At 35.8% G+C, this 9,779-nt stretch overlaps 2 protein-coding genes across 2 annotated transcripts; both read left to right on the top strand.

The window, feature by feature from the left end:
- Positions 1–127: 127 nt before the first annotated feature.
- On the top strand, positions 128–4,439 carry LOC110714558. Its single transcript, XM_021893097.1, has 3 exons — positions 128–2,249; positions 2,741–2,930; positions 3,887–4,439. Exons 1-3 carry the CDS (start codon positions 654–656, stop codon positions 4,012–4,014), a joined length of 1,914 nt encoding a protein of 637 aa, XP_021748789.1. The 5' UTR covers positions 128–653; the 3' UTR covers positions 4,015–4,439.
- A 993-nt stretch (positions 4,440–5,432) lies between these two features.
- LOC110714559 (protein GRAVITROPIC IN THE LIGHT 1-like) lies at positions 5,433–7,939 on the top strand. The gene is made up of 2 exons (XM_021893098.1): positions 5,433–5,607; positions 6,328–7,939. Exon 2 carries the CDS (start codon positions 6,383–6,385, stop codon positions 7,649–7,651), a length of 1,269 nt encoding a protein of 422 aa, XP_021748790.1. The 5' UTR covers positions 5,433–5,607; positions 6,328–6,382; the 3' UTR covers positions 7,652–7,939.
- The last annotated feature ends 1,840 nt before the right edge of the window (positions 7,940–9,779 follow it).

Raw genomic sequence — 9,779 nt, 5'->3', positions numbered from 1 at the left:
ATTTGATCTGAACTTATTTTTCTGGTCTGATCTGAACTTATTTTTTTTAAAATAAGTAAAAATAAGGTGAACTAAACAAGGCATCAAAACAATGGTTCGTGGATTTTGGGAGCCAATTGCTGATGAAGGTAAAGCTTTGGTGCAAGCTGTTAAGTTAGCTAGCAGATTTAGACTTAAAAATGTGATATTTGAGTCTGACAATTCATCCATGTTTCGAAAACTCTCCAAGACGGACATCTATTTAATTGACATCGACTCGATCCTTGAAAACATTCTATTTTTCTCCCGTAGTTTTGACTATGTATTTTGGTCTCATGTCAAAACAGATGGGAACTTTGTAGCTCATCATCTTAAAAAGCTTATTCCATTTAGTCTTGAATAAGTATGGGTAAATTATTGTCCTTGTGAGCTTTTCCCTTATGTTTTGATAGACTAGAGGTCCTTAAATTAATATAATCGACTTCCGATAAAATAAAAAAAAAAAAAAAAAACCTCAAACCAACTAAAACTCGAACGAGTCCAATCTACAACAAAACTCAACCGTCATTACAAACCGTTAAGTTTCAATTGTCTAGAACATACTCAAAATTACGAAATTTTCCCACGAATATTTTATTTTCCTAAAAAATCCTTTATTTTCCATATTCAACGCAATGCAATGCCACCATTACATCTTCCCCAGATTCTCACTCTCTCTCCACCGTCATCACCACCATCTCTTCAGCCTCCATTCCATCAGAAAATCAAACCCTAATTCCAGAATTCTACTAAAAATGTCACTCTCTTCTTCATCTTCTTCAATTTCAGAGGAAGAACTCAAACAACAGCAAAAATCCCACCATTTACAAACCTTACAATACCATCAACAAACCAAACACCATTTCACCAAATTCGCAAAAGGGCCGGGTCGTTTAGATTGGGCGAATCAACCCAATCCGTTTCGAAGATACATTGATGCTCCATTAATTTCTCTCCAACATTTTCCAATTGAAGAAGATGAACAACAATTTTCAGGTGGGGTTCCTTTATATTCCTCTGTTTTTCTCTCTCTTCCTCCTCCAAAACCCATTTCATTTTCGTCAATTTCTCAGTTGTTATATGATTCTTTAGCTTTATCTGCTTGGAAAACTACTGGGTTTTCAACTTGGTCTCTTAGGGTGAACCCTAGTAGTGGGAATTTGCATCCTACTGAGGCTTATATTGTTGCTCCTGCAATTGGGGGTTTGTCGAATTCTGGGTTTGTGGCTCATTATGCACCTAAAGAGCATGGATTAGAGATTAGGGCTGAAATTCCAGCTGGGTTTTTTGATAGAGGTTTTCCAGATGATTGTTTTTTTGTTGGGTTTTCATCGATTTTTTGGCGGGAAGCTTGGAAGTATGGAGAAAGGGCGTTTAGGTATTGTAATCATGATGTTGGGCATGCTATTGCTGCTGTTGCTATTGCAGCTGCTGAGCTTGGTTGGGATGTTAAGTTGCTTGATGGGTTAGGGTTTGATGACTTAGAGAAGCTGTTTGGGTTTGAATCTTTCCCTAAATTGCCAATTCCTAGTCGCCCCGTTAAGGGTAAGTTCTCCGGGATTGAGTTTGAGCACCCGGATTGTGTATTGGCGGTGTTTCCCCGTGGGGGAGAAGAGGGGTTTGATGTGAATTTCAAAGATTTGAGCTCAAGGATATCGGAATTTTCGAAGTTGGATTGGAAAGGAGAGCCTAATGTACTGAGTAAAGAGCATGTAGTTTGGGATATTATCTATAGGACTTCGGAAGCAGTAAAGAAGCCCCTATCAGTAGGGGAGAGTGTAATTATTGATCCTTTTCAATGCAGTGGTGTATGTAGTGATAGCTCTTATAAGGGATTAACAGTTAGGGAGGTGGTTAGGAAGAGGAGGAGTGCGGTCGATATGGATGGAATAACTGTTATTCATAGAGATACTTTTTATCAAATTCTATTGCATTGTCTCCCCTCCGGATCAAGGAGCGGAGAGAAGCAAGGCAAACAGTTGGCATTGCCATTTAGGGCTCTCTCTTGGGATAGTGAAGTACATGCTGCTTTATTTGTTCATAGGGTGTCAGGTTTGCCTAAAGGTTTGTATTTCTTGGTGAGAAATGAAAATCATTTAGATGATCTAAGGAATGCTATGAGGCCAGAGTTTACTTGGAGGAAACCTGAGGGTTGCCCTGTCGACCTTCCTCTTTATGAACTTGCACCTGGTGACTGTAAGGAGCTTTCGAAAAGACTTTCCTGCCATCAGGTACTGTTGCAAAATTAGCAATTTGTTTTTTCTTATTTTCATGTTGTGAATTGAAGTTGCTATTGATGTAAAAGGATCTTATTGGTTTAGTTAGTAATTGTTTGGATACATATATTTTAATTTCCGCAAAAAAGTACTAATTTTTTCCCTACACGTCACAACATGTAGTCTGACCTGTTCACCGTTATGTATTGACTCCTGTGTTGGTTATACCCCTTTGAGTGAATGAAAGGAAATTAGCAGAAGCTACTTAAACCATCTCATATGAGTTGACAATATTTGCAGTTATGCGTTTTCATAGATTAGGATCTGTTGTGCCGAGTCGAACACTGCTATAAAGGATTTAGGCAGAATCATAGGGGGAAAAAAAGAGGGAGAGAGAAAGAAGTGAAATGACAATCAATTTACAGAATTCTTAGACTTATATTATTGTAGCATTTTAGAATTCTTTCGAACTCAATTCTTGAATCTACATCTGGATTTGAACACAGGACATTGCTGGAGATGGATGTTTCAGCCTTGGCATGATATCGCATTTTGAGCCTACATTGCAGGCAAAGGGTGCATGGATGTATCCTCGGCTTTTCTGGGAGACTGGTGTTCTAGGACAAGTGCTTTACTTAGAGGCTCATGCAGTGGGTATTTCTGCCACTGGAATTGGCTGTTTTTTTGATGACCCTGGTAATGATATAAAATTTCCCCTTCATGCTCTCCTATTTCTTTGTATTGGTCCTCTTAAATTGTCTTTAAATCTAATTACTTAATATAGCTTGACTGAAATTTGGAGAATTGTTTGAAATTGGATTTCCCTGTTGCTTGAGTTGTTCGAGAGATTGCTAAACGTTGCCACTTTGTGTCACTGGACCCTTTAGGCTCGTTGAAAAGGATTAAAAAGTGTATTTTCTTCTTCTTCTTTGTTGCATCATTACTCTATCAGAATAAAAAGTTTTAAAATTAGGTCAGGACTTAGGAGACCTTTAGTTTCATTCAGCAGAAATTAGGTTTACAGTTGCTTCTTTTCTGTGCTATCTCAAGATCCCAATCATATTTCTTAGTGATGTCTTGCATTACTAACTGTCAATATATGATGTCTCTGCCATTGGACACGAATCTGTATTACAAAAAATTATTGGAAGCTAATTTAGTAATTGGGTAATGATATACGTATCCCTTGGGGCTGAAAATAAGCATTTAATATCTTTCACAAATTGATCTTTTTTATTAGTTTAGGATTGTAAGACAAATTCATTCGTCTATCAGAATTCTTAGACTTATATCATTGTATGCTCTTGGCTCCAATTCATACCTTACCTTGAAATCTCAGGTTGAACCATTGAAGTATTTACAATTATGAAGCAAGTTACAATCTTTTGTGACATATTGTAGACAGTAGACTTACCTTCCTATTGTATTTAATTTAGGTAAAAATTATTGTAAAACAGCTAGCAAATATTAAGAGGGTTGGGAGAATGTGAAACAAAAAATGTCATGAAGGCAGTTGGTGCTAAAACTAATTAAAAATAAATAAATACTAATACTAAAAACCTTTTGATTGTAGATTTGTAGGATGAAGTTTTTTTTTCTTTTCGAATTGCAACTTTGCAAGTATAGTTAATAAGTCCCGTAATTTGTTTCAGTACATGAGGTGCTTGGCCTGAAAGGATCAGATTATCAAAGTCTTTACCACTTCACAGTTGGAGGTCCAGTAATTGACAAGCGAATAATGAGCCTACCTGCATATCCAGGGCCTGAGATTGATGCATAGTCTATATTTTCTGGCTGCTTGATCTAGTTCTAGAAAAAAGCTGACAGGTTGTATGTTCCTATGACCTTTGTACATACCCGCTGTAACAGAGTTTGACGTATATGTAATATCTCCAAGAATTCCATTGTCAACTAGTGCCATGAGGTCTTTGGCCAGAGGTAATCAGACTATTGCAGGCTTGCAGCTGAGAAGTTATTAATGATCTAAGCTGCATATCCAAGGCCGTAGATTGATGCATAGAATCATACCTGTATGGCTGCTTTATCAAATTGTAGTAAATGAAAAACAATGGTTATACATTCCTTTGACTGTTGTAGATTGTATAGCAAAATTGTACTTGATTACCATGCGAAAATAAAGTTTGGCATGTGCTGCTGTATGTGTATTTGAGTAATTCAAACTTCGCAGAGTTTATTAGGAGATGATATTGCTAATGGCCTGACTTCTTTATTGAGAACACAGGAAGTATTCATCGGGTAAAAAGCTGCACCAACAAGCTGGCTTGTGCTAAACACCAGGCCCGGCAGCAGGGGGAGATCTTATTCGAGACACCTTGACTGCATTATTCCTTTTCTTCAACATGAAGTCGTGAAGATTGAGTTGGAGTGGCTAGGCCACTTCTATATGACTATATATATATAGACTGGATAACAGATATGTTGATATTCTCTTTGTTTAGTACTCCGTACTAGCAAGGGGGTAAAGTAGCAAAATTTGAACTGTAACTAGCTTGATGCAGTACACACCCATGACACGTTGGCACGTTGCAAAAGCATCGCATAATTTGCCTAATTATAAGGCCTCGATTGAGGATGACTACGAATGATCATGATATCCTATAAATTTTGGGGGAAATGGTTAAGGTAAAGGTTGCTACTGCCAGTTTTGAGAAGTTCAAATGTTGGGGGAAAATGATATGTTAGTAATATACTAGACATGGTATTTCAAGTTGTTGGCCTTTAAAGGTTGCTAACTTGCTACTACGCCTGCTAGCAGTTTTGAGAAGTTCAAATGATTTTTTTTTTGGGTTGTTGCAAGAAAAGTAGAAAACCACAAAAAAAATAAACTAATATAAGCATTTGCGACTAGGTTGATGGAATTTTTTGTTATTTATGGGTTAATTGTCGCATGAGATTATTTTTTTACCAAATTGTCGCTTAGGGCTTAATTTTTTACTTTTTTTACCAAATTGTTGCCAAAGTTATTTTATTTTTTCCAAATTGTCGCTAAAGGTGTTTTTTATTTACCAATCTGATCAATTGGCTATGCATTTTATCGATTTACGAGTATATCAAACCAATCAAGCCTGTAATAGAAAAGTGTTATGACTTATGACCATTACAAAACGACATCATAATGAGAATGGATTATAAAAACACCAATGAATGCTGATTGTTGATACGGAGCATTATTTAGATCTGACGGTTGGTATAATGCGCATCATTAATCATCTTTCATGTTTTCAATTTTTTTTCCCTTTTTCGAGCTTTTCACTAACGCTGCACCTTTCTCTCTCCTCTATTGAAGTGGCTTCCGAGCTCTCCATTGAAGTGGCTTCTTAGCTTTCTCTCCTCCATTAATACTGCTTCTGAGGTAAGATGTTTTCAAATTTATAATCATCGAATATTAATTTCACGATCTAGGGTTTTAATTGCACACTATCGTTAACTTAATTGTCCAATTTAGGGTTCTTCTATGGTGAATTTTTGAACAATTGATTATAAATTACTGAGTTTATGAAAGATTATATCCCGAATTTGTTGCTAGTATTTTCTTTTTGCTATTTACGTTGATAATCTTAAGCGGAAATGATTTCATGTGATTTATTTCAACCCTAATTTGATAATTAAGTCAAATTTGGTTGCTAATGTGTTGCATTTTTAGACTAATTGATCCGAAAATAGCCTTTCAAGCTCGAACCGAGTCTATTCCTATTTGGGCTTGTTTCGAACCCTAAATTGAACCCTTAATGACCATGCCCTGGGCGGCCTAGGATCTAACATTAGGGATTGGAGAAAGAAACCAATTTATATTGGCTTAGATGAATTTAATGCATTCAATGGTATGATAGTCTGGTAAATGCTAATTGGGTTTTGTTATATTGCCATTGTTAGGCATTCCTAGGTCACTGTTAAATATCGTTGATCATCGATTATAAGCCGGTTTTGTTTCGACTTTGAGTTGTGTTCCATATGCTAATGGCTGAATTATCAGTGATGAAATGAAATGTCGGTTTATTTTAATACTTTATTGGATTCAAATTGTCCCTCTATATAATTATGGCTTTGTGAATTGTGCGAATAATTCTTGCAGTTGTTGCTCTGGGGAGAGCGGTGTTTGTTTGACCACCTGTTCTTTTGAAGTAGCTATGCTACCCAGTGAAGTGAAGGAAAGTCAACTCCGTGAGAGCAATAGCCAGAAAGTACACCCTCAACCAATGGAGGAGGCCATGAATCAAAGTGTCGAAGCTATAGATGCTCTAATATCAAGGATTTTTAATAATATTTCCTCTTTGAAGACAGCTTATATCCAGCTTCAATCAGCTCATACTCCCTATGATCCTGATAAAATTCAAGTTGCTGATAAACAAGTCATTGCAGAGCTGAAGAATCTATCAGAGCTTAAGCATTTTTACCGGGAAAACAATCCCAAACCTATGTGTGTGTCTCCTCAAGATTCTCGGTTAGCTGCAGAGATCCAAGAGCAGCAAAGTTTATTGAAGACATATGAGGTCATGGTGAAAAAGTTCCAATCAGAAATTCAGAACAAAGATTCCGAGATAAATCAGTTGCAGCATCAGATAGAAGAGGCTACTCAAAAGCGAGAGAAACTCGAAAAGAATCTTAAGCTTAGGGGCTTGTCAACAAGAGATTCAGAAGCTTCTGGAGAGCAAAATGGATTTTTCCCTGTGGATTTAACTCCTGATCTGTTTATTTCAACTGTAGAATCTGTATACAAAGCTATCCATGACTTTTCAAAACCATTGATTAACATGATGAAGGCAGCTGGTTGGGACCTCGATGCTGCAGCTCAGTCGATTGAACCAAGTGTTGTTTATGCAAAGAGATCTCACAAGAAATATGCATTTGAATCATGCATATGCCAAAGAATGTTTTTGGGATTTCAACAGGAAAGTTTCACAGAGAAACCGGAAGATCTTTCAGTGAACAGAGAGAGTTTCTTTCACCAGTACCTTGCTTTGAGAGAAATGGATCCCTTAGATGCTCTGGGTCAGAATCCTGATTCCATTTTTGGTAAATTCTGCAGGAGCAAGTATCTAATATTGGTACACCCCAAAATGGAGGCCTCCTTCTTTGGTAATTTGGATCAGCGGAACTATGTGATGGGGGGTGGACATCCTCGCACCCCTTTCTACCAGGCCTTCTTAAAACTGGCAAAATCAATTTGGCTCTTGCATAGACTCGCACATTCTTTTGACCCAAGTGTCAAGGTATTTCAAGTCAACAAGGGAACAGAGTTCTCTGAGGTTTACATGGAAAGTGTGGTGAAAAACCTGGTACTTGATGAAAGCGAGCAAAAACCAAAGGCAGGGTTGATGGTTATGCCCGGCTTTTGGATTGGTGGCATAGTAATTCAAAGTAAAGTTTACTTAACAGGCATGAAAGTGGCTGAGTGAGTATTCTCTTTGACGGTTAGATCACAATCCCATCGTGCTATTCAATATGTAATTTATTGTTGTTTACTTTACTGTATGTTTAAGTGTATCCTTGTAGTTGCTGGTTGCTCTGTTCGTAGTGCCTTCTACGGAGTAATTAGCAATTTAAGCTACTATTATTAGTTAATAGTTACCCTTCATCCTTAAATAATTGTTCCTAAATTTTTTTTTACTACTGGTTAATTGTTATGTAATTCTCACATTTGGAGTACCCTAATGGCACATGACCGAAAGACTCTATTCTTTATACTTTGGTTATCATCAAACTCCCTTGAGTAGGGAAAAAGATAGGAATTACTTGAATTAACATTAAACGAGTGACACCTAAAACACCCTTAAAAAAATTGTTGGCTGTATCAAATATTGGGACACTGACCCTTATAATATGGGGTACATTGAGTAATATTGATCTCATTGACTAGTCTCTCTTGTTCCAAGTAGCACGTGCATATACCAGTATCTGCTAGTGCAAGCTGAAGCACATGCTTGCATTGCTTACACCTGATGTTGTCTTCCATGTATCTGGTTGTGTATTCTGGTTAGTTGCTAGAAACTTCTTCAAATTAATTATTTGCCTTACTGCCACCAAGCTTTGGCATGGTCTAGTGGTGCAAACTCCTTGCTTCAACCTCGATGTCTTGAGTTTGAATCCTCGGGTAGGTTAGGTCTGTGACTCTGCTCTAGCGAATGAAAGGAGTTTATCTTAGTTCGCAAAATGGACTGATTTTGTGCATTTATACTATTTTACTTCAAATTCCTGTTAATAAGGTTACGAGTTCACCCTATTATTTGCGAGATATAAAATATTTCAAAGTTGTACATAATATTTAACGTAGGTTTACTTCAAAATCATGTAAATAAGGTTACGAGTCGATCTTGTTAAAATGAGGTCGGGAAAAAAAGATGGATGGGGAAAGGAAATAGGGTGCTTGTGTGTTACTCCGAGTAACATACTAACATATACTTCTTATACACTAAATATAGTAGCATGAACTCATGAAGTACTGCTTCTGTTGGCTAATAATTTTTCATTTTGATATATTTTTTTTTAATAATAAGTAGTTGACAGACAGATGGAGGTAGATGCAAGCTTGGCGGTTAATGTCGGAGTAATTATTCATGCTATTGGTCTTAATTTTGCTAGCATTATGGTATTATGAGATACAATGGATATAAGTACTTAGCACCTTTGCTTGTATTTGAAGTGATTACCACAAATATTTGAAGGTGATATATGTGAATTATTAAGACTGTTTTTTCTTCTCTATTTAGATAAGACCCAAATTTTATTAAAATTCCTTTTAGATAAGACCCAAATTTTTTGAAAAAAAAAAAAATAATTTTTTAAAGTTTGGCATCTCTATCAATTTATAATTTTATATGGACACTTGCTTAATATATACTTCCCTTATGAGGATACCTAATGTTCTTTTTCTTACCTTAATTTAAAAAAAATACTATACTAGTGTAAAACTGTAAATGCATTATAGAGATGTTCATTTGAAAAAAAAACACACACACACACAAAAACTATTCTTGTACTCCCATTTTAGGGTAATTAATTGTTTTGTGATCCCATTTTTAAGATTTGGGATAAATAAAATATATGGATTTTTTTTATTTTTATTTTGTACGAGTGTTGGATTATGAGAATTGTACTATTAGTGTGTTCTGGTTAAAAGTTTAAAAAAAAATTAAAAAAAAAATCTAAATAATGTACTTTGTATTAAATGTGTAAATTATAAACCACTTGCTGGAAAAAAATCATAAAAATTCTGCACTCTTATGCTGCTATATGCTGTATATAATAATTCTCCTCACTTTGAGGCTTTGAGCTGGTTTTTAATCTTTTTCCTTTCAATAATTAAATTATTAGCTTGTTTGTTACTATTGAGAAACCCTAGATTTAACATCTCAATTTCTTATGTACCCAACCATATTATTAACTTATTTTTTTCCAAGGGATCTTGCTTACCAGATTTTTATAGATGCGTATACCTTGACATTTTATATAAAATGAATAAAAAATTATATAGAATTAGAGAGATCTATTACAGATCTTTCTAGGTCTCCTTCTTAGTAACAAGAT

The sequence above is a fragment of the Chenopodium quinoa genome, unplaced genomic scaffold (assembly GCF_001683475.1).
Source record: "Chenopodium quinoa cultivar QQ74 unplaced genomic scaffold, ASM168347v1, whole genome shotgun sequence".
NCBI lineage: Eukaryota > Viridiplantae > Streptophyta > Magnoliopsida > Caryophyllales > Amaranthaceae > Chenopodium > Chenopodium quinoa.
The sequence above is the reverse complement of the archived record's forward strand: the minus strand, read 5'-3'. Positions and strand labels throughout refer to the sequence as shown.